This window comes from Herpailurus yagouaroundi, unplaced genomic scaffold (assembly GCF_014898765.1).
Source record: "Herpailurus yagouaroundi ecotype Mexico unplaced genomic scaffold, PumYag 141, whole genome shotgun sequence".
Taxonomy (NCBI): domain Eukaryota; kingdom Metazoa; phylum Chordata; class Mammalia; order Carnivora; family Felidae; genus Herpailurus; species Herpailurus yagouaroundi.
In genome coordinates, this window is record NW_024412396.1 from 75165325 (window position 1) to 75188475 (window position 23151).

The following is a 23151-nucleotide window of genomic DNA, read 5'->3' on the forward strand; positions in this document are numbered from 1 at the left end:
GGCCAGCGGGGGTGGGTATCTGTGCGGACAGCCTGTGATGGCCGTGTGGCATCTGTGAAGGGACAGGGCAGAGTGCTGTCCGTGGTGCTGAGCGCCACGGAGGTGGACTTTGAGGGGTGAGTAGGAGCCTGGCATTGGCCGGGGGAGGCGGAATGGGGTAGCCGTTGGCAGTTTGGGATCTCCTTTGGTCCTGGACCACTCTCTGGGGGCCAGCCTCGCCCCGGGCCTTCCCAGGACCTCTGAGCCCCCTCACCCCGATTTGGGAGACCAAGGCAGAGAGTGGTTGCGTGGGCGCCGGGTGCCCAGGACCTCATTAATGTTGCTGCGCTGTACGGCTCAGGGCTGAGGCCTGGCGCCCTGCTCCCCGCAGCTGGGCCTGGATGGGCCGTTCACACATGGCGGCCATAGCTGTGGCCGAGAGCTCAGAGTGCCAACCGACCAGAGCTCCGACAAGGCCGGGCTCCATGGGGAGGGCATAATTACATTCTCTCTGGAGGCCTTGACCCCCTTCCCCAGCTTTCCTGCTCCTACCGTGGGGTGCCCTTGCCCTTCACCTCTGCCATCTCCCCTCCTCCCAAGATGTCTCCTCTAGTGGTCTCTCGCCCACCCTTCTGGGTCTTTCTGGGGGTCAGCTCCCAAATCGCTGAATGTACATGCTTTGGAAGAGCCGTTGGGGTCTCCCGGGCAGGGGCTGGGGAGGTGGCAGGGTGAGGTTTCCTTCAGGTACCAGGACCCCCGCCCGCACTCATAGATGCCCCCGCATTGCCACCTCGGTGGAGCCCCTCCTGGGTGTCTGCCTGGGTGCCCAACCCGAGGACTGTCCGGCCTGGTGCCAGGCAGAGGTCCTCAGCCAGAGGGGGCACCGCTCAGGGGCACGCGGTCAGCATAAGCCAGGTACCCCGAGCAAGACGGCTCTGCCGAGAGTGTCTCCACTGCGAGGTGAAGTTCCCAGGTGACACGATGCGGCTGTGGGAGTGGGGGCCACACACGTGTCCAAAAAGCCCTGGCTGCCTCCTCGAACAGGGAAGGGCCTCACCATCAAGGCCACCTGCTTGTGCAGTCACCTCGTTTGTGAGAGGCAATTGTTCTTTGTAAAAAGGCAAAATATTCCCCGAGGGATGTTGGAGGGGTCTATCCCCCAGCCACCCACCCACTCACTCCTGCGCCCTCTCACCCACTCACCCCCTGCACCCACGCACCCACTCACCCCTGCACCCATGTACCCACTCACCCCTGTACCCACTCACCCATGCACCCCTGCACCCATGTACCCACTCACCTACTCACCCCTGCACCCACGCACCCACACACTCACCCATGCACCCACTCACCTACTCACCCCCGCACCCACTCACCCACACACCCATGCACTCACGCACCCACTCACCCTTGCACCCACTCACCCTTGGACCCACTCACCCTTGCACCCACTCACCCATGCACTCACGCACCCACTTACCCCTGCACCCACTCACCCACGCACCCACTCACCCATGTACTCACTCACCCATGCACCCACCCACCCACACACTCACCCCTGCACCCACTCACCCATGCACCCATGCACTCACCCACTCATCTACACACTCACCCAGTCACCTCTGCACCCATGCACTCATTGTCCACTCACCCATGCACCCATCTATTCAGTCACTCACTCTTAGCCATGTCATTGCGTCCCGAGCTTCCCCGGTGTTTGGCCTGGGCTTGGCAAACACCTTCCCTTCTGACACTCTGCCTGGTGGATGGACACGGCCTTATAAACTTGTTTCTCAGGACAGGGACTGGTTCCTGTAGTAGCAGGAGGCAGAGACTTGGGAAGCCCAGCTTGGGGGCATCAGGGCAGGCTTCCTGGAAGAATAGCTTCTGAGGATGCGGAGAGCTAGATGCACAGGTGAAGTTCCTGCTTTTCCAAGCCTTCTCTTCAGAGCCAGACCACTCAGACTTGCCTATGCTTCCCGGCATGTCTCGCCTTCCACTACTCATCACCCCTGCAGGTCCCACCCTGGGCCCCCACCTCCAGCAATGCAGTGGGCATTCATGGTCCTGGGTGTGGTGCTTGTGTATTCTCTTAGCCTCTGTGAGGCCTGGTGGCACCTTCCCACTGCTCTCTCCACCTTCCCTGGTCAGAAACCAGGCCTGGGCCTCCAGAAATCTGCAGCCCTTAATGACAAGCCCGGCCCCCAGGGGCCCCCTCCCCCAGGCCATAGAAACCGAGGTGTGGCTGCTGGGTTTGTCCCTGTTAACAGGGGCCTGGATTTCATCAAAAGAGAGAGTGCCCGTCCTGGGCCCTTGTTAATGCAGTGACATGTCTTTGAGTCATGCCTGGTGGGGTGAGCCTGTAAGGGCAGGACCTGGAGGGCCAGGCGGGCCAGGGCCCAGCTCCTCAGCTCCCAGCCCCTTGGGGGCCGACCGCAGGGCTGAGGAGGGAGGACAGGGTGCCCTGAGTTAGGTCAGACCGTAGGGTGGAGCCCTGGCCAACAGCGTTCCCGACTCCCAGGGCTGGCAGGACCTCAGAGAGTGCCAGGCCCAGCCCCTGTCCAGGCGCGACCGGAACGTGTCTGGGGGAAGGACACCTCGCCGTGCTTTGCTGCCAGGGCCCTGAGGGTGACCAGCTGTGCTGAGGTCTGTGCCGCAAACCCCTGGCTCTTGAGAGGATCATGGAGGGAACAGGAGCCATCTGGCCTCGTGTGTGACCCACCAGGCAAAGAAAGCACTGCCCTCTGGTCGTGCGGATTGGAGGTTGTGACCCGGAGTTGCTCCGTGCTCCTCCACCACCTTACCCATCAACCCTGGGTCCTCCTCAGCCCCTACGTCCCCCGGAGATTTAGGAGTGTGGGTTCAGGATGCCCCGCCCCCCACAGCGCCAGGGTCCCAGGCTGACCTTGCCCGACCTAGGGAGGAGCAGGGAGCTGGCAGTTGGCGTGGGGGAGGCCTGCCTTGGCCAGGGCTGTCCGCTGACCTGTTCCGTCGGCCTGAGGGCCTGGTGGACACCCTCCACACGCTCATGCTGGGCGGCCCGTCCGTGCTGGGCTTTCCTGAAATCCTGGGAATGAGCACCACTGTACCTATTTACAGAGGAGGAAATGAATCCTGGGGCCTCGTAGTCCTTCAGAGTCCCACCCTCCCTGGCCACCTCAGCCCCTGGGGGCAGTGTGGGGCAGGTGGGGCTGGGCTGCCTGCTGGGCGCTAATGTTCTCCAAGTCCTGCGACAGCCCCCCCCCCCCTGCCCCCGAGTGCTTGGCAGGAAGCCTCTGCGGAACCCGGGGTGGCTGGGGTCCAGGACAGGAGTCCAAGGCTGGGCAGCGGGCCGGGGGGAGGAGCCCCAGGAGCCGAGGCTCTGATGAAATGGCCTCATTTCCTCCCACAGCCCCTGCCCAGGTCTCCCTGGTCCTCGCCCTGCCGGCCCTGACTGACCCCCGGGGACGGGTCACACTCAAGTTTGGGCTGTGGCCGAGGCCTTGCCTTCTCAGACTGGCTCTTGTCCCCTGCCCTCAGGCGATGCTGCCAGGCCCCTTCTGCCCCTGACTTGCTGTGATTCTCAGGCAGTGGGGGGTGGGACGAAGGTCTTCTCCTTGCAGGGAGTTCTGAGGTTTACAAGTACGTGGGCTCAGTCGGGAATCGGGTTACTGTTGGCCTGTGGCCAGAGAAGCCCGGTGGCCCGGCTCGGGGCTCCCTGCGCCCCCAGATGCTTGGGCTCCTCCTGGACAGCTTGTGGGCTCCACTCTCCGCACCCCCGCCCCACCCGGCCCCGGGCACGCATCGGCACCACCGGCCACCGCTCTATTAAGGACCCGCCACGCATCGTAGATTACTTTTATTTCCCGCCATGACACCTCACTAGGAGGAAAGCCGTCCCTGGGGCCTCTTAAAAGACAACTCCTATCAAAGATGAGTGGGGTTAAGCAAAACGCTGGCGGTAGACGGTTGAGCGAGGCTGGCTGAGGGCTGGGCGGGCACCGCGGGGTGCAGAGGAGAGGAGGAGCCGCGGGTGCCACAGGTGCTTCAGCCCCGAGCTCGGATCACATCCCGGCTGCCCCCCTTTCACGGGGGCCCCACCCGCGTGGAGAGGTGATGAGGCCAGGCCTTCTGCGCACCGGGCACGGAGCCTGAACGCGCTCCGGGGCCCACGGTGTGTTCTTTCGTATCTGTGTCACCTGGTGTCACCGTGCTGGGAGCCTGGGGTGGGTGCCGGGCAGCCCGGTGGCCTGCAGTGGAGGGTGCGGGCTCCGGGGGCTGACGCGAGCCAACTCTAACGTGGTGCCGGGGGAGGATGTGCTGGATGGCTGCGGGAGCCCCTGCGGGAGCCCCTGCGGGAGCCCCTGCGGGAGCGTGGTGGGCCCGTGGGGCACGTGTGCCTGTGACGGTCCCCTGGGGGTTCACAACAGTGCTTCTCAAACGTGCACCAGATGTCGGGGTGGGTTAAAGCTCAGGGGGTCTGCACATTCCCCGGGGGTGCTGTGGAGTCGGTGGGGCTACACCGTGCAGGGCTCGAGTGCCCGGCTGAGGATGCCGGTATGGTGGGGAGGGGGCCGGGGGCCACGGTAACCATGGGAACACTAGGTTTTGTTGAGCTCCTCCGGTTTGCAGGGTGCTTCGAACCCTTCGGCTCGTCAGGGTTGCACACAAGAGCCTGTGCTGGTCATGGCAACCCATGTTAGAGATGGGGAGACTGAGGCACAGAGACTAAGTCGACACACCTGGGTGCCCCGGCCTAGGAGTGGCTGACCCCAGCACGCTCCAGCCACCCCCCTCCCTATCCCCCCAGCAGCTGCTGGGCAGGGGACCCAGGGCAGCTGGAGGAGACCCGGCCTGCACTGAGCCAGCCGCCAGGGATAGGACACAGCAACCCCAGCCTGGGGGCCCGTACCGGGCTGTGGGGCCGCACCCGGGGCGGGGCAGGTGAGAAGGACAGCACTGAGTGCTCCCACCGGCCCCCGTCCTCCCCTCCCCAGGGCTGCCCAGAAGCTCAGCCTGGCCTCCAAGCGCAAGAAACCTCATCCGCCACCAGCCCCTGCTGCCCGCGGCGCCTCCCCCTACCCCACGGACTTCAGCGGGGTCCTGCAGCTGTGGCCGCCCCCCACGCCCCCCTGCCTGCTCAGGGCCGCCTCCAAGGTGAAGGACAACCTCGGCGGTGTCGGAAAGGTAGGCCTGCTCCTGATTGGAGGTGACCCCGGGGGCTGGTGGCTGGGACGAAGCCAGGGGTGTCTGAGTAGGTGCTGGGAGGGGGCGCAGGAAGCGGAAGGATCCTGCTTCCTTCTCCCAGCTTGGATGAGGTGGGATACGGACGGGGAGACTGAGGCCCAGGCCCACGTTGGCTGCTCTGGGTGGCAACAAGAGCCTAGGAGACTGCGGTGGGGGTCCCAGGGGCATGTTGTGGCCTCAGAGTGGGGTGGGACAGCCAGGGCTTCCTGGGGCTGGGGGTTGGGGTCTGGCCCCCAGGAGCCCCCCTACCGTGTGTCAGTTGGGATGCTGCCCTCCGCTGTTCAGAGTCCGGGCAGATTCCAGCTGCCACCACCCCTGGAAAGGGGAACGTATGATCAGCTGGTTCAGGTGGGGAAACTGAGGCCCAGAGGGGGGAAGGGGCCCAGCTGCCTGGTCTTGGAACAGGCCATCTGGCCCCTGGCTCTGACCCCTGGCTCCCGTGGCCTTTTGCCCAGACTGGGTTTCCGTCCTGGTCCCACGTGGTTTGCTGGGAACTACACCCTGGCCCGGCTCGGGGCCCTGCATGTGTGGGGTCTGCGTGAGCACGTTAGCTGGGCTCTTTGTGAGGTGGGCTCTTTGTGCCCATGGAGGGTGGGGAGACTGAGGCACCGTCACACAGCCGTGGGGGTGAGCATTGGACCTGACCCTGAGTGTGTACCCCGACATTTTCCCCTGACTTCCTGCCCACACTCTGCGTGCTAGCCACTCCCAGGTGCCTCCCCGAGGGTGGTTGGGACTGGGGTGGCCCCCTTGCTGCACACCCCTGCCCCCGGCCGGCCAGCCACCCACCCGGGCACTGGGCGCAGCCTCTCCAGCGCCCAGAGGCTCACCCTGCAGAGGCTGGTTGGCTGGGTCCATGCTCCCCTGGGCTCGGTCTGCCCCACCCGCCTGGGCTGCAGAGGGGTCTGATGTGTTCACAGAGGGTCCCCTGCCCGGGGCCTGAGCCACTCCCCGGACCACCCCCTGACGCTCCCCGCCCCCTGGCCCTCCTGCTGCGCCCCTCCTCCTCAAGCGACTGCCAGCCAGCTCTTGCTGGAAGCCTTCTCTCACGCCTGTCACCCCGACAAGCCTCGCTGCGTAGGTGGTCCTGGGAACCTCAGTGCCGCCCACGTGCAGGTGTATGTGTCGGGGACACGAACCCCGACTGAGCAGAGTGGCTGCGGGACAGGGCTCTAACAGCTCTGACCTTGGCCTCCTCCCTTGTCGCTGGCTCCCTCGGCCAGCTCTCTCTGAAAGTGGGGGGGTGGTGGGCAGGGCGGGCCTCGTGTCTCAGGCGTGTTATGGGGGGTAGCAAGCCTCTGCCACCTCCTTCTGGGGTCCCCACCCAAGTATTCTGGGGCAGGGTCTCCTCCGTGGTACACCAGCTCCCTCCCCACCCCCTGCCCCCGTCCCTCCACATGGAGCCCTTGTCCCCCAGTCCACTCACTGCCCACCCAGTGCCCCCTCCCTGGCTCCCGGGCTGTTATTTGCACGAATGTCGCATAGTCAGAAATGCCTCTTGAAAGGCATTTAATATTGTCACAGAAAAGAAGTTAGATTACACTCAATTCCTGACATTAATGTGCTACTTAAGGTAATTCATCATCTTGCAGTATTAAAAAAGACATCGCTTCTGTGGGTGCTGAGCGGCGCCCCTCCCCCCTCGCCCCGCCTGGGCCACCTCTTAGGAGTGGAAGCCCTTTTTTATGCAAAACGTGTTTTTCCCCTACCTGGCACCATTCTGCGGCTCTTTGTAATATCTGAACATTTGGGGAAGAGACTTGATGCCCTTGCCTGGTGCAAAGACCCTGTCATTTCCTGGCTGTGATGACAGGATCCTTGCAGACAATGGCCCGTGCGTTCGGCTAGGACAGGGTGACGGCCCTGGGCGGCCGCTCTGCGCCCTCCCCGCAGGCCAGGCCGTGGGTCCCTGAGTGGGGATGAATGTCGCTGGCTCCAGAAGGCAGCACCGGGCGCATTTCCTGCCCTGCAGGAGGCCCAGGCGGAGGGCCTCACCCCCTAGGAACCCCCTCCAATCTGCACAGCCCATTTGGCTCCTGAAGTGGCCAGGAGTTCAATGCTGGAAAAAAAATTGCCAGAAATTACCGCGAAGTGCATGTTGTCGTCTGCTTGGCAGCAGCATTTGGAAATGAAATAGTTTTGTTCGTGTCGTCGGGGAATAAAGGAATCGATTCTCGCCCGACGGAGCCCAGGTTCGGGGAGTGCAGCAGAAAAGTGTTTTCTTTCCGCTTCTCCCCTGAGAATGTACCCCCCCCTTCCTGGAGCGATTTTGCATGTCAATTTGCCACGTGCTGAAGGGGAGAAGACGGGCCTCGCGGAACTACCCACAGTAAACCAATCTTGCCCGCGTATGTATCTGTCACTTACAATTAAATCCGTGAAAAATATTGGCTCTGAAATGAGTCTGGTAATTTGATTTACGCTGTGGCGGAGAAATCGAAGACTTCGTTGGGGAGTGGAAGGTGGTGTCCTTCAGCAGAAAGTGGGGTCTGGCGCCCCTCCCAGGAGGCGCCCCAGTTCACGGGGGGGGGCACATCGTGGTCACGGCCCTGCACGAGACGTAGTTTGGGGTGTTTGTTCTCCACGCAGGTTTCGGGGCGTCTGCAGTGCAGCTTGCGCTGGGCTCTTGGGGCCAGGTCCCGGCCCCCCTCCCGGCTGAGCCTCTGTTCCCTTGGGGGCGACGGGGCTGGTGGTCCAGCTGTGTGGATGCCAGTCTTCCGCGGAGCCCAGCACAGGGGTGGGGGGCACACCTTTGTGTCTATTTTTGGTTTTAGGGTCACGTGGGAGCTGAGGCTGCGCGGTCACCTGCCACAGCCCCCAGGCGAACACCCTCCCCCGGCCGGGGTTTTTCTTCCCCCGCCCCCCCCCCCCCCCCGGCCCCCCCCCCCCCCCCCGGCCAGGCCTCGGTGTCGCCAACGCCTCCTGGCAGAATTGAGCCTTTTCTTGGGGGGGATCACCGTGTCCTCCTGCTGGCCGGGCCCCTGCCAGTGTGTGGGGTTGTGGGTTGGGTCCAGGCTGGCTCCCCCAGCTTCCCCTCCCAGGGCACCGTGGCTCTCCAGCCGGCGCCCTTTTGTGCCTTTGTTCTTCCTGTCCCTGTGCCGGACCCTGGCTGAGGAGCTCGAGGCAGGGGCTCCCTGGAGGAGCCAGAGGCTGGACCGACATGGGGGCTGGGGCCGCCCTGCTCTGGCCGTGGGGAGGGAATCCTCGCTGGGGGGCTGCCCCAGACCCCATCCCGCGCCTGCTTTCCTGGGAGCTGCACTCGACGGCCTGCTGACCTGGGGCCGCTGAGGTGGGGGTGCGGGGCAGCACCCCGGGGCCGGGCTCCGTGGGCAGGAGTGTGGCCTGTGCATCTTCCTTCGGCGGGGGCGGGGGGGGGGGGGCTGTGCCTGCGGCCTGTTCTGGTTGCCCCTCCCTCCCTCCTTCTCCCTCTGCCCTCAGTTTGGGATTGGGTCTCAGGCTGTGTGACCTGTCAGTGTTTCCTCCCTCCTGGGGTGGAGGTGGGCCTGGGAGGGGGTCGCTGGGCCGAGAGCCGCGCTGTGTGTGTGCCAGGGGCTCCTTCTGGTCCCAGGGGCTCTGTGCCTTCGGGTTGAGCTCGCTTAGCTTCCAGCTCTGCATCTGAGTCAGTGAGCGGGCCAGAAACCCCACATCGAGGGTAGGCGGGTGCACTTGTGGTGCCACACTTCCATCCCTGTGCTCACGGGGGCATCCAAAGCCTGTTCCCCCACTCCTGACTTTTCCCCCTGCTGTCCTCCACCACCCAACCCCCTCCCCCGCCCTGTCCTCCCCGACCCCATGCTCCTCCTGTGCTCCTCCACCCTGTGCTCCCTGACTCCGTGCTCCCCTGTCCTGGCCCCTGCTCCTCCTCCTGTGCTGACTGCCCCCACACCAGGCTCCCATCCTGTCGCTGAGCCTCGCGTTCTGCCTGCCTGGCTGATCTCTTACGGGATCTGCTCCGGCTGGAGCTGGGGTGCAGGCATCCACATTCCTGCGGTGGGGATCCCCGTGCCGGGGCCTGGCCCGCTGTCTCAACTCGCGCGAGTTCCTCCTGCCTTGTAATTAGCGGCCGCTGGGCGGGCGGCTGCTCAGATGCCCGTTCCCGCCTCCCCTGCCAGGTGAAGGTCATGTTGCGAATCTGGCCGGCACAGGGGGCGCAGCACTCGGCCGAGCCCACGTCCTTCCTGAAGGTGGACCCGCGTAAGAAGCAGGTGACCCTGTACGACCCGGCCGCCGGGCCCCCAGGAAGCTCGGGCCCCCGACGAGCCGCCGCTGTGGCTCCTAAGATGTTTGCCTTCGACGCGGTCTTCCCCCAGGACTCGGAGCAGGTGAGGGCGGCGGGCCGGGGCTGGGGCCGGGCCTGTGCTTGCTCCTGGTGCCCAGCGAGGAAGGAGGAGGGCGGCAAGAGCGAGGCCAGCGGCCCAGGGGGTCTCCGACTCTGCTGCTGGCCTGGGGAAGTGCACGATTTTTGGTGGGCTCTGTGGAGGCCTTGTGTGCGAGGTGTGCGTGAGCGCCTGGGGTGTGGTGTGGTCTCCACGACGGCGGTGTGAGTTGTGTGCCTGGCGGCTCACGCCCTGTGCGCTGTGTGTCTGTATCCCATCCGTGTGTGTCCCGTGTGCACGTGGAGGTCTGTGTCCTCGGTCCTGTGCGTGCCGGCCTGGCCACCTTGTGAGCTGGGGACAGACAGGCGTGGTGGGAGGCTGGGTGTCGACTCCCTCGATTCTGGTGCCTTCCTGACACCCGGGGCCCCCCCTCCCAGGCTGAGGTCTGTTCCGGGACAGTGGCTGACGTGCTCCAGGCAGTGGTCGGGGGCGCTGATGGCTGCATTTTCTCCTTTGGCCACATGAGCCTTGGTAAGCATCCCCCCCCCCATCCCCTCTCTGCAGTCTCTGGGCCTCATTTCCCGGTGGGGAGGGGGCTGCACGGAGGGAAAGCCCAAACCCTGTCGTCCTGGAGGGCAGGGGGCCTTGGACTGGAGGAGGCCCCCTAGGTCTCAGTGGCCCCCAGTCGGCCCCGAGGGCCCCGGGCAGGTCCAGGGAGGAGGCCGGGTGTGGCTGGGCTCCCAGGGCATGTCGGGCTGAGTGGGGGGGCCCTGACACGCCCACGTGGCCCCCAGGCAAGTCCTACACGATGATCGGGAAGGACAGCTCGCCTCAGAGCCTGGGTGTCGTGCCCTGCGCCATTTCCTGGCTCTTCAGGCTCATCGACGAGCGCAAGGAGAGGACGGGCACCCGCTTCTCCGTCCGCGTGTCGGCCGCGGAGGTGTGCGGCCCCGACGAGAGCCTGCGGGACCTGCTGGCCGAGGTGGCCTCCGGCAGCCTCCAGGACGCCCAGTCCCCGGGCGTGTACCTGCGCGAGGACCCGGGGTGTGGGGCGCAGGTACGCCGCGGCCCCGCGTGTGGTCTCGGGGGGCTGCGAGGGGGCCGTGGGGAGGTAGGCGCGGGCCGCAGCTTGTGGGGCGCTGTCCCCTCCGCCTGTCCCCAGCTCCAGAACCAGAGCGAGCTCCGGGCGCCCACGGCCGAGAAGGCAGCCTTCTACCTGGACGCCGCGCTGGCGGCCCGCAGCACCAGCCGGCCCGGCTGCAGCGAGGGCGCCCGGTGCGGCTCGCACACGCTCTTCACGTTGCACGTCTACCAGTACCGCATGGAGAAGTGTGGCCGCGGTGGAAGTAGGTGTCCACCCGGCGTGGCTCCCGTCCGCAGGGCCGTGCCCGGGCGGGGGGGGGGGGGGTCTGGGTGCCCTGGGGCCCTGCCGTCACCCTCCCGCCCTGTGGTTTCAGTGTCTGGAGGCCGCAGCCGCCTGCATCTCATCGACCTGGGCAGCTGTGAGGGGCCGCCCGGCAGGGGTGGCGAGGCCTCCGGGGGCCCCCCGTGCCTGTCTCTGTCGGCTCTGGGCAGCGTCATCTTGGCCCTGGTCAGCGGAGCCAAGCACGTGCCCTACAGGTGAACGGCCGGCTCCTCGGCGGGCGGGCTCCGGCCCTGGGGTGGCCCCCGGGAACCAGCCGAGGGCAAGGCGGGCCTGCCCAGTACGTCTGGACCCCTGAGCTCTTTGGTCCTCTGTTCGTCCCCGTCTGCCAGGACTTGCCGTCGGGGGGTGGGGGGCCACGGGGTGGCCGCCCGACCGGAGCCTGGGCTCCAGGCACGGCCCTGTCCCGGCGAGGGGCCTGTGTCCTGCCCTCCCCCGCCCCCCGCCCCGTAGCACCCCGCACGCCCAGCCTCCCACCCTGACGTCCCCTCCCCAGGCCCTCAGCCTCTGAGCAACCCTCGCCCCCAGGGAGCACAGGCTCACCATGCTGCTACGTGAGTCCCTGGCCGCCCCCAGCTGCCGAGCCACCATGATCGCCCACGTCTCGGACGCGCCAGCGCGCCATGCCGAAACGCTCAGCACCGTGCAGCTGGCTGCCCGCATTCACCGCCTGCGCAGGAAAAAGGTCAAGGTCCGTTCCGCCTCCTTCCTGCCCCTCCCACCTTGAGGACCCCCCCCCCCACCTCTCCGGGGTCCTGCGTCCTCTGAGGGCCCCTGCCTGGCGGGGTGGGGAGCCTGCTGCCCATCTCTGGTTGGCCCCGTGGGGCTCTGCCCAGAGAAGGTAGGGAGCCGGGCCTGGGCCCTGGGCATCTGATGCAGGGCTGGAGCCTGTCCCCGAGGGGGACTTGGGGTTGCTTGGCCTCTGTGTCTCCGGCACAGGGGTAGGCCTGTGGTCCGGGCAACCTGGCGGGGTCCCCGTGGCCCCCGGGCGCCAATCAGCAGAAAACTTCCCGGGCAGCCCTCGGAGGGGCAGGAGGATGGCGTGAGGGCCACCCCGGGGTCACATGGACCTGGGTCTGAATCCTGGATTCGCAGTTACGGGTGGTGTGGCCGTGGCTGCGTGTCCTTGCGTCCCTGTGATTCAGCTTAATGCTATTTCCTTGGGCTCCGGAGAAGGTGCGGTTGTGCTTGGTGCTTGCGGCGGCCCCACCCCAGGGGCCACCCAGTGCCGTGGCTGTGTCCTCCGGGGCGGTGAGCGGCACGTGTCGCCGGGGCGCGGGGGCGGGCGGGGCGGGGGGGGGGGGCGGTGAGCGGTGGGTCAGGCGGCCGCTCACCCACTTGCTCTGCCCCCAGTACGCGTCCAGCTCCTCGGGCGGGGACAGCTCCTGTGAGGAAGGCCGCGCCCGCCGCCCACCGCACCTGCGACCCTTCCGCCGCTCCGTGGCCCCTGACCCTGGCCGCCTGGCCCCCAGCTCACCCGGAGACCCCGAGTGCTCGTCCAGCAGTGAGCAGTCCTGCGACACCGTCATCTACGTGGGGCCTGGCGGGACGGCACTGTCCGACCGCGAGCTCACTGACAACGAGGGCCCGCCCGACTTCGTGCCCATCATCCCCGCGCTGAGCCGCCGCAGGCCCTCCCAGGGCCCTCGAGACGCCGACCACTTCCGTTGTAGCACCTTCGCCGAGTTGCAGGAGCGGCTGGAGGGCATTGACGGCAGCGAGGGTCCCTCCGAAACCCTGAGCGTCACCAGTGGGGCCCAGCCCGGCCCGGCCTGCGGGGCCAGGAGGCCCTCCCCGCCCGAGGCCGCCGCCCCCAGGAAGGCTGTGGGCTCCCCGCTGGCGGCCAGCACACCTCGAGGCAGCCCCGGCCCGGACACCCACCGGGGTGCCCCAGAGCCCTCCAGGGCCAGCGCCGACCAGAGGGAGGGAGGCAGCGTTAGGCCTGTGCCACCCGGGCCGGACAAGGTCACCGCGGGCGGAGGCGGGAGGCCACTGCCCGGCCCGGCCCCTCCGCCTCCTCGGCAGCCAGAAGCCGGCCCGGCCCCCGAGGACCCCGGGGGCGCGGACACAGATGGTGCGGCACGGACACCCCCCGTGGGCACGAGCGGGCAGACGGGCCGCCCCCGCCCGTCTGCACGAGGCCGCCGTCTGGAGCGGGGCCTGCTGACCACCACGGTGACCCTGCAGCAGCCCGTGGAGCTGAACGGTGAGGACGAGCTGGTGTTCACGGTGGTGGAGGAGCTGTCTCTGGGCGGGCTCACCGGCTCCGGCCGCCCCGCCAGCCTGGCCAGCTTCGGCAGCAACTGCTCTCTGCAGGCTCTGGCCTCCGGCTCGAGGCCCGTGAGCATCATTAGCAGCATCAACGACGAGTTCGATGCCTACACCACCCAGGCGCCCGGCGGGCCCTCGGAGGGCGCAGCCTGGGCCGGGAGCAGCCAGGGCTCCTCCATCAGCTCTCGGCTCAGCGAGGTCAGCGTGCGCGCGGACGGTCGCCACAGCCCCGCGCCGCAGCCTCCCTTCGGGGCCGGCCCTGACTCGCCGGCAAGGCCCGACCCTCCGGGCCCCCCCGTCCTGGGCGGCTCCCCGGATGATGGCCGCCGTCGGTTCCCGGAGCACGGGCGATCGGACAGTCCTGGCCCGGCCCGGAGTCCTCATCCTGGGGAAGCGGCCGCCGCAGCCCCCGCCCGAGTTGGCCGGGAGTGCCTGGCCGTGTCCCCGTGGGGGGCAGCCCCGGCACAGACCATCCACTCCAGCCTTCCCCGGAAACCGAGGACTCCCTCAGCGGCCAGCCGTGCAGGCTGCCCTCGCCTGGCCCAGAGCCCGCCGGGCCCTGGAGGCCCGTTCGAGGACCCTTGGCTGCTGCGGGCAGATGAATGTGGTGCCCTCCAGGGGGTCTCTGCCGGCAGGGCCTCCAGCCCGGCCCCCGCGCTGCCTTGGGCCCGCAGGGTCGTGGACGGCTGTGAGGTGGCAGCCAGGGCAGGCCACAGGCCGGAGGCCGTGGCTCAGATCCCACCGCTGCGGAGGGGAGCCACCACACTGGGTGTGAGCACGCCCACCGCGTCCTGCAGGGACGCCCTGGCCGACGCGGCTGCCTGCTCCGGCGGCCCGAAGGATGCCCCCAGCCGCAAGAAAAGTGTGGTCCCCAAGGGAGGCCTCTTCCCGAGGCCCAGCGGGGCGGCCCCCCCAGCCCCTCCGGTGCGCAAATCCAGCCTGGAGCACAAGAGTGGCCCAGCTCTGGCCGCTCCCCAGTCCGGGGGCCTCTCGCGACCTGCGGCTGCCGCCCTCCCCCGAGGGGAGGAGGAGGCCAGGCCCGGTGGCCGGGCTGACCACTCCGTCCCCAGGGCCACGTCGAGCCTGAAGGCCAGGGCTGGCAAGGCGGAGGCAGTGTCCCGTCCCACCACCCACGGCTCTCTGGAGCGGTGTGAGCTCCTGGGGCACAGCAGCGGCAAGGCCAGGGAAGCTCCCGGCAGGCCAGCCCGGGCCGTGCCCAGGCTGGGCGTACCGTCCACCAGCCCCACGCCTGGGCCCGCTCCTGCCTGCAGGGGCAGCCCAGCCAAGGGAGTGGGGGCCCCGAAGCCCCCGGCCGCAGGGGGCAAGGGCCGCAGCCTAGCAGCTGGTGGGTCGAGGGCTCTGGGTGTTCCCGTGAAGCCACTAACCCCAGCAGTGGGCAGGACCCCCGGTGGCCCCGTGATGGCGCCCCGGGTGGCCCCACGGGCAGTGCCTGGCATGGGGGCCAAGGCCAGCCGCGGCACCATCATGGGCACCAAGCAGGCGCTCCGGGCCGCCCATAGCCGCGTCAACGAGCTGGCAGCCAGCGGAGCCCCTGGCAGAGGTGGCCCCCCCTGGGGCTCAGTGGACTCGGACAGCGGCAGTGACAGTGGTGTGAACGTGGGGGAGGAGCGGCCGCCCGCGGGCCCGGCGCTGCCCTCCCCCTATAGCAAGGTGACTGCCCCACGGAGGCCCCAGCGCTGCAGCAGCGGCCACGGCAGTGACAACAGCAGCGTGCTGAGTGGCGAGCTCCCGCCCGCCATGGGCCGCACCGCCCTGTTCTACCACAGCGGTGGCAGCAGCGGCTATGAGAGCGTGCTCCGTGACAGCGAGGCCACCGGCAGTGCCTCCTCTGCCCCCGACTCCATGAGCGACGGTGGGGCCGCCTCCCCTGGCGCGCGCTCTCGAAGCCTCAGGTCTCCCAAGAAGAGGGCCACAGGTGGGTGCGGGTGCTGCCCTCCGCTGTTGGCACCTACCGCGTGCCCTCCTCTGACCCCCTGCCACCTCCGAGGCTGGGGCTGTGCTGTTAGAGCAGGCTGGCGAGTGCAAGTCTGTGCGGGTCACCCCGACGGGGCACCGGGAGCCGGGGAGGCCTTGCATTTGGGGCTCCCGGTCAGGTGCTTCCCTGGGCTCGGGCCTAGCTGCATGGGAGCCCCCTGCCATGGCCGCTCCCGCCTCCTACCCTGACCTGGGGGGACAGGGCCAGCTCCTTGCTCTGTGTGTGTGTGTATGTGTGTGTGTGTGTGGGTGGCTGGGACGTGGGGGTGGGGCGTGGGGGTAGGGGTGGGGAGCAGGGAGGGACATCCTGGGAGCTATGGGTGGGGCGCGCCCCTCAAGCCTGGCTCAGGAGTCTGTCCTGGGGCAGCTGGGCTAGGGAGTGTTACGTTGGGCCTCAGCCTGGCTGGCTGGGGTATTGAGGGCTGCCCTCAGGGGAGGGCCAACCACGAGGCTGTAAGCGGCAGCTGGAGTGGCTGTCCAGGTGACAAGTGGCCTGGAGAGGCTGGGGATTTCTGGATCTGGCCCCGGTGCTATCTTCTTTCTCTCTCAGGCCCTGGGCAGGCTGGGCCGGGGCTGGGGCCTGGGCCTGGGCCCCCAGTCTCCGTGCATCCAGGGCCCGGCTCTCTGTTCCAGGTCTGCAGAGGAGACGGCTGATCCCAGCCCCAATGCCCGACACGGCTGCCCTGGGCCGCAAGCCCAGCCTCCCCGGGCAGTGGGTGGACCTGCCCCCGCCCCTGGCCGGCTCCCTGAAGGAGCCTTTCGAGATCAAGGTGTATGAGATCGACGACGTGGAGCGGCTGCAGCGGCACCGCCCGCTCCCGAGGGAGGATCCGCCTGAGGTCAGGGCCAGCAGGGGGCTGGGCGGCTGGTGGTGAGAGGTCCTGGGATGGCAGGGTGGGCCCTGGAGGGTGTGGCCCAGCGGCCAGCTGACCCTACTTTCCCCTCTTGCCCTCAGCCTTCCCAGGATGTGGAGAAGGTAGGAACAACCTTGAACCTGTGGTGGCTGCTGATGCCCACTTGGGCAGAGTGGGTGGTCCGAGGGGTCCTGAGGTCACCACTGTTGTCCCCTGGAGTTGCATCTGATGGAGCTTTTACCACAGCTGTTTCCCACAACCTGGGCCCAGGCACTGGCAGGCTGCTTTGGGAGCACCTGGTGGGAGCCCCACCTTGTGGGGGGCCCGGGTCTGACCCCTGCCCACCTCTGAGGCCCCACCGTACATTGGCCCAGGCCTGGGGGCTGGAGGGAGACCCTCCTTCCAAAGCTGGGGATGGTGGGAGAGCATGGGAGTGGGCTGCCCTCCATGCCTGAGCACCCCCACCCCGCCCATCCCTTGCCCCCCAGGGTCCGGCGTGCAACAGTGCCACGCTGCGGCTGGCTGAGCGCAGGCAGCAGAGGCTGCGAGAGGTGCAGGCCAAGCGTGAGCACCTATGCGGGGAGCTGGCCGAGACCCAGGGCCGGCTGATGGTGGAGCCCGGCCGCTGGCTGGAGCAGTGTGAGTCCCCGGCCCCTCGGTGCTGGGAGGAGCAGTGTGGCCCCGCCCCTCTTCTGGGAGGGTCAGTGTGGCCCCGCCCCCCTGCTGGGAGGATCAGTGCGAGCCCCGCCCCTCTGCTGGGAGGAGCAGTGTGGCCCTGCCCCTCTCTGCTTGGAGGGGTGGTGTGAGCCCCGCCCCTCTTCTGGGAGGAGCACTGTGGCCACGCCCATCTCTGCTGGGGGGTAGTGTGAGCCCCGCCCCTCTCTGCTGGGAGGGGCAGTGTGAGCCCCGCCCCTCTCTGCTGGGAGGGGCAGTGTGAGCCCCGCCCCTCTGCTGGGAGGAGAACTGATATCCCCATCCCGGGAGGCGCAGGGTTGTAGGATTCTAGAGTGTGCCCCCACCGCCCTGGTGCCCCTTGCCTGCTGCGCCCCTAAGCCAGCCACTTCCCTCTAGAACTCCAGTTGCTCACCTTCACCTTGGCCCAGACAGGGACCCAAAAGCCGGGAGGGGAGAGAAGCATTTCCTCGGCCCCGTGGGAACCCCTGGCCTGACCAGCTGCTTGCTGTCCCTCCCCAGTCGAGGTGGACCCGGAGCTGGAGCCCGAGTCAGCAGAGTACCTGGCGGCCCTGGAGCACGCCACGGCCGCCTTGGAGCAGTGCGTGAACTTGTGTAAGGCCCACGTCATGATGGTCACCTGCTTTGACATCAGCGTCTCCGCCCCCGCTGCCACGCCCGGGCCGCAGGAGGTGGACGTCTGAGGCTGGGCACTGGGGTGCGCAGAGGGGGCGTGGGAGGGAGCGAGGATGTGGTAGGGGTCGGAGGGAGGAGGATGCAGAGGGTCGGCTGAAGGACCGGGGGGGTCTCAGAGGCGAGGGAGCGTGAGGGAGGGGCTGGCCGAGTGCAGTGAGCGGACAGGGAACGAGCGTGCGGAGACAGAGACTGTCACCATCCAGACAACGACACAAGTGCCTTTAACCTTGAACTGGACTTCTCTCCTTTTTGCGTTTGGTGCTAAGGACTCAAGACACCAGCAGACAGTGTGCTCAGGCTGTGGCCTGGCGGCCGCGGTGGCCATCCAAGTGCCCAGCAGGAGCCTCTCTCCAGCCAAGCAGATTCATGTAGCAGGACAGCTCTGGGCTCAGCAGGCCCGAAGGTCAGGATCACTTCTCCTTTACAGCTGTCTCCTCTCGGCAGAGCCGGCCCTAGTGGTCACCAGGCCCTGGGTCTGCGTGCAGTTCTCTCTGCAGATGGAACTGGGGGTCCTCCGGGCAGGGACGGCCCACCTTCCCTTCCCCGAGGACCTGCTCTGTCCTGAGGACACAGGGAGGGCAGCACCCATGGGCTGAGCTGAAGGCACATGGCGCCTTCTTCTACGGCAGGAATTCTTACCAAAACCACAAGCAAAAACAAAACAAAAGAAAACACACACAAAAAATGTGGGGGATAAGGGTTTTGTAAAGGTTCTGTTAGGTTCATATTTTTATATCATTTTGCCTATAAATGCAGTATTTGCAGTGGGAATTTGGAGACAAATGATCTATGTTTTTATGGTTTTCTATGGAAGGTATTCCTCAGGCCAGGCTCTTTCTGGGGGGCACCCTGGGCAGGGCAGGGGTCCTTGGGAGGCACTTCTTGCCAAATGCAGACCAGGGGTGAATTTGCTGAGGTATGTGTTCCCGGCACAATGGGCTCTGTTTTCTGACCGTTGTGCATTTTCTAAGGGCGTCCAAACCTTTGTACAAATGTGTAGATAACATCTTGCTGCAGCTTTTGTGAATAAAAGACACATCGGTTGTTAAAATGGCTCCTGAGCTCACTGGGCGAGCTGCCCTGCAAGGGTCCTGGGGTGAAGTGGCCTCAAGGCATTGAAGGATGCATCTCCAGGACAGCAGGGGACTTACCTTCTGCTTGTCGGCCCTGCAGCAGCCCTGCGGGGACCAACCTTGCAGGTGAGAGGGGAGAGTAGGGACAGACCGAGAGGGGACAGAGAGGGACAGACTGACAGGGGACAGAGAGGGACAGATCGAGAGGGGACAGCAGGGACAGACCAAGGGGACAGAGAGGGACAGACTGAGAGGGGACAGAGCAGGGACAGACTGACAGGGGACAGAGAGGGACAGACTGACAGGGGACAGAGAGGGACAGACTGAGAGGGGACAGGAGGGACAGACCGAGAGGGCAGAGTAGGACAGACCGACAGACCGAGAGGGGACAGAGCAGGGACAGACTGAGTCAGGGTCCACGGGATGGGGCTGGGCTGGTGGGAAGCAGCATTTTCTGGCGGGCTCGGGGCCCTTCCCAGGGGTCATGCTAGCTGGGGAAATTGAGGCAGGTACTGCAGTGGGAGACCCTTGATCTCTTTCCTTTGTCCCCTGCCTGTCTCTCCAGGAGACAGATGAGCAGACACACAGGACACATCAGGCTCAGGACCCCCGAGCTGGCAGGACCCCCGCCGGGCACGGCCGCCCTCCCCACCCTGCACCTTCTGCAGGCCTCAGGCGGCCCTGCCCGATGCTCACACCCTGGTCCTGAGCGGCCCCACTGCTGCCCCCACCCCGTCTGCGCGCCCCCGGCCCCCGCGGGCACCACGGCCCCTCCCAGCTGGCGGGGCCCTTCCTAGTGTGGTCTGGGACTCCCCCTCCGGCACGGGGGCTGTTCCGCCCTGCACCCCACACCTCGTGTGGTCTCTGCCTGTACTCCCCGCCTCCGTGGGGCCTCTGAAGGGTGGGGTGGGGTCTGAGTCATTGCTGTGCCCCCACATTGGGCACAGCGCTGGGCCTCGGTGGGGCCTCAGGGGATACTTGCTGGAGGAAAGGGGAACGAGGGAACGAGGTTTCTCCTCAGGGGGGAGGCCCAGCTGGGGGCAGAAGCAGGGCCCACACCCAACAGCGTTTGACAGCGTGCAGAATGCCTCCCCGGCCCCTCCTGGCCTCTGCACTGAGCCCTCCCCCCCCAACCGCCCCAGGCTGCCTTCTTGCTCCCTGCTGCCTACGGCACGGCCTCCAGCCCCTGGGGTTGGGCTCCCGTGTCAGCCAGAGGCAACGGCAGCCCGGAGCACCCCCGGACTCTCCCTTTCTATTCGGAGGCCAGATCTGATTCCCGGCCTGGGCTCAGGCCTAGCCACCAAGCCTGCTTGTCCGCCACCGAATTTGGGAGGCGCTGAGGGGTCCAGGTGGCTGTGGTGGGGCTCTGGGTGGGATGGGAGACAGGCTTTCAGGACCTGATATCTGAGGGGACGGGCTGAGAAGCCCACCTGGTCTGGGACTCCCGTGAGCCAGGCCCAGCTGGCTGTGACCCATGGTCTGACCTTGCCATGCAGGGGTGCTGGGCGCCCTCCTCCATCCTGAGGGACCAGCACAGTGTTGGGGCCTGGGTGGGGTCAGGGCCACCCCCACATCAGAGAACAGGGCGGGGTTGGGGCTGGGGTGGTCACACAGGAGACTGGGGGAGGCCTGCCTGAGAGCCAAGGCCATAGTGTCCTGACCATCTGGCCAGAGCTGTTGTGGGGGGTGGACTGCACTTGGGGGTGCTGTGTGGGTCCCTTCCTCCTGCAGAGAACACCCCTTCCTCCCTCTCCTACCCCTCAGTCACTGGTGGGGCCCAGAGCCTGCTCCTTGATGACAAGCCCTTGATGCCCTTGACCCTCTCCGACCCCCCCCCCCCCCCCCCCCCCCCCCCCCCCCCCCACCGCCAGCTACTGCTGGGGGTGGCTGACCTTTGGGGCCAGCTAGGGGAGCCTCCTTCCCACAGTCCAGGGGAGGCTCTGGGAGGGTGGCGCCTGCTTTTCTGGATGGGAACCCCCTGTTCTGGGGGCAGCTGGAGCCTGGGGCCCGCCTTTCATCTGGGACATCAAAGCCTTCAGCCCTGTCATTACAGGCTGGGAACCGAGCTGGGGAGTGCCCATTTCATGGATGGGAAAGCCACAGCTGCCTGGGACCCAGCTCTCGGACCAACGCTGAGGCGGCCCTCGTGTGATGCCACCTATAAGGGGTCTGTGGGCATCCTGTTTATGGGATGTGTGGGGACACAGAGACCCACAGTGAGCCGGGCTACCTCAGGCTCCTCCTCTGGACTTTCTTCTTGGAGGAGGCACGGATTTAGAACACTCAGGGCCGGGGGGAGGGGGTTTCCTGTGTCGGGGGGCCAGGGTCAGCCAACCCCAGGGATGGGAGTGATGGTGCCCTGAGAGCTGGTGAGACGCCTGCCTGGGCCATCTGGGGACAAGGACAGGAGCCAGCCCCGGCGGGCGTCTCTGCCTCCGAGGCCGGCCTGGCACCCGGCCAGCCCACTCCCGGGGGTGAGGTGCCCGCCTGACTCACTCCACGAGTCCAGGCCTGCTCTGCCCGCCCTGCCCACCGTGGCCCCGGGCACTGGGGGGGCCGCTCGGGAAGGTGAGGCCAGGTGGAGGTCAGGCTGGGCTGGATGACCAGGGCAGGGGGCTCACAGGGACCTGTGGTGGCTGGGAACAAAGGTGGGGGCAGGTGGGTGGGCAGGAGCTGGGTACCTGGCCTGCAGCCCCACCAGGGTTCAGAGCCTGCCGTCTCCTTCCTGGGCCTTAATCTGGGCAGAGGGGCATGATGCCCCCCACTTCCCCCCCCCCCCGCCTGCCACCCGGGGGGGATTTCAGGAGCCAGGGGGACGGCCTGAAGCTTTGGGAGTGACTGGGTCTCTGAGCTTCCTCTTCCCGTCACCTCACACAACGATGGCGGTGGGGAGGGCCGTGTGGCCGCTGCGGTGACAGCCATGGTGGCAGGGTAGGGCCATCACAGTGGCAGCGGTGATACTGGGGATGGCGGTGGCAGAGGTGGGGGAGCCTGGCCTTCCGGAGCTCCGAGCAGCACACTGTGTCTGCAGGGGCCGTGCTTCTGCCGGGTCCTGGCCCCGTGAGGCCAGCTATGGGGCCTCGACTCTTCCTGGCCCGTGTCCTGGGGTGGTGGGGGGAATGGGGTGAGTCCACACTGCAGCCTGAGGTGATGGGTCCGCCGTCTGTCAGGGCCCTGGGCTCTTGCTCGAGGTCTGGGTGCCTCAGTCTTCCTCGCGCTTCGAGAGCGCCCGCCCGGCTGGGCGTCGCTTCGCCTCGGGGTCCCCCCCCCGCCCGGCGCTCACCCCTGGCCCGCCTCGGCCCCACTGTCCCGGGGAGTCTGAGCACCCCCCTCCCATGGGGCCGCCCTGCAGCCCTGGGTGGGGGAGGGCCTGTCTCAGCGGCTCCACTGGGACAGGAGCTAGGGGGACGGAGGCAGACAGGGTCCCCGAGGGCCCTGGGGGGCTGGGGCCTGGCCCTGGAGTCGGCCGCAGCAAACAGGAAGCCCGAAGGGTGACTTCTCCCTCCCGATAACGTGTTTACCAAGGCGGGATCCAGGCCCCGTTTCCACACAGGAAGCCTGGGAGGCTGGGCGGGGGCCACGGAGGAGCTGGCTTCCCGCGGGCTGGGTCTGCCTCGTGGGGGCGGGGGGGCGCAGCCCTCAGCCCGGACAGAAGCCTCCCGGCCCAGAACCCAGGGCAGGGGGCCCCCGGACGTCCTGGTGACCCCGGCCCGTGTTGTGGTTGGGGACCCCGAGACCCCATTAGGCAGTTAGACAGGGCCAGGGCCGAGGGGCATGGTGTCCCCAGCGTGGCCTGGCCCAGGGGGGCTGGCGGGAGTGCAGGGACACCGAGGTCTCAGGGGAGGGGTCCTCTGGGAGGGGAGGGGCCTTCTGGGAGGGGTGGGCCCACCGGTGTCTGTACCTGGAGCAGCCATGGGCCCTCCCTCCTTGTCCCCCTGCCCTGCCCCAGGGTCACCGGGCTTCAGGCCCAGCCGTAGCCTCACCGTCCTCCCCGAATCCCCTCCTGACCAGGTCACCCCGTCCCAGACTGACAACCACAAATGCCTCTCGGCCTTCTGTCTGAACAGATGTGGGCTGCTGAGCTGGGTCCTGGAGCCTTCGAGGAATGTGCTTCTCCCCTCCCCTCCCGTCCCGCTTCTCCTCTCCCATCCGTTTCTCCCCTCTCCTCCCCTGCCCTTCCCCCTCCTCCCTCCCCCCTCCTCTCCTCCCTCCCTCCCTTCCCCTTCCTCCTCCCTTCCCCTCTCTCCCCTCCTCTCCCTTCCCTGATCCCTCCTTCTTTCCACCTTGTGAAACAGACCCCCAGTGACAAGCACAGAATGTCATATGCACCTGCCGCCCAGCCCCATCCAACCTCAGTCTTCTGCCTCTATCTGTTTCAGAATCACCTTTTAAAAAGAGATTTTATCTTGGGGCCGACTGGGTGGCTCGGTCAGTTGAGTGTCAAATTCTTGGTTCCTGCTCAGGTCACGATCCCAGGGGCGTGGGACTGAGCCCTGCGTCGGGCTCCGCGCTGACAGTGGAGCTCGAGGTTCTCTCCCTGTCTCTCTGCCCCTCTCCCCTGCTTGCCCGCGCGCACTCTCTCTCAGATAAAGAAATAAGCAAATAAGTAAACACATTTTATCTTAGGTTTACAGGAGATTTCTGAA

General features: G+C 66.9%; 1 protein-coding gene across 10 annotated transcripts in view; it reads left to right on the forward strand.

Annotated features, from left to right (window-relative positions):
* Positions 1–18483, forward strand: part of KIF26A (kinesin family member 26A) — a 40210-nt gene extending 21727 nt beyond the window's left edge. For 6 of the 10 annotated variants that reach the window (XM_040478371.1, XM_040478372.1, XM_040478365.1 and 3 more), the window contains 12 exons: positions 4956–5145; positions 9318–9527; positions 9959–10052; positions 10316–10578; positions 10684–10867; positions 10979–11141; positions 11473–11635; positions 12298–15151; positions 15844–16049; positions 16166–16186; positions 16553–16703; positions 17259–18483. In XM_040478371.1, coding sequence (XP_040334305.1) covers positions 4956–5145; positions 9318–9527; positions 9959–10052; positions 10316–10578; positions 10684–10867; positions 10979–11141; positions 11473–11635; positions 12298–15151; positions 15844–16049; positions 16166–16186; positions 16553–16703; positions 17259–17440 — 4681 coding nt within the window. In that variant the 3' untranslated portion in view covers positions 17441–18483. Of the gene's footprint in view, positions 1–4955; positions 5146–9317; positions 9528–9958; positions 10053–10315; positions 10579–10683; positions 10868–10978; positions 11142–11472; positions 11636–12297; positions 15152–15843; positions 16050–16165; positions 16187–16552; positions 16704–17171 lie in introns of all 10 variants that reach the window. The other 4 variants (XM_040478373.1, XM_040478366.1, XM_040478370.1 and 1 more) reach the window with 2 other exon arrangements.
* Positions 18484–23151: the final 4668 nt, after the last annotated feature.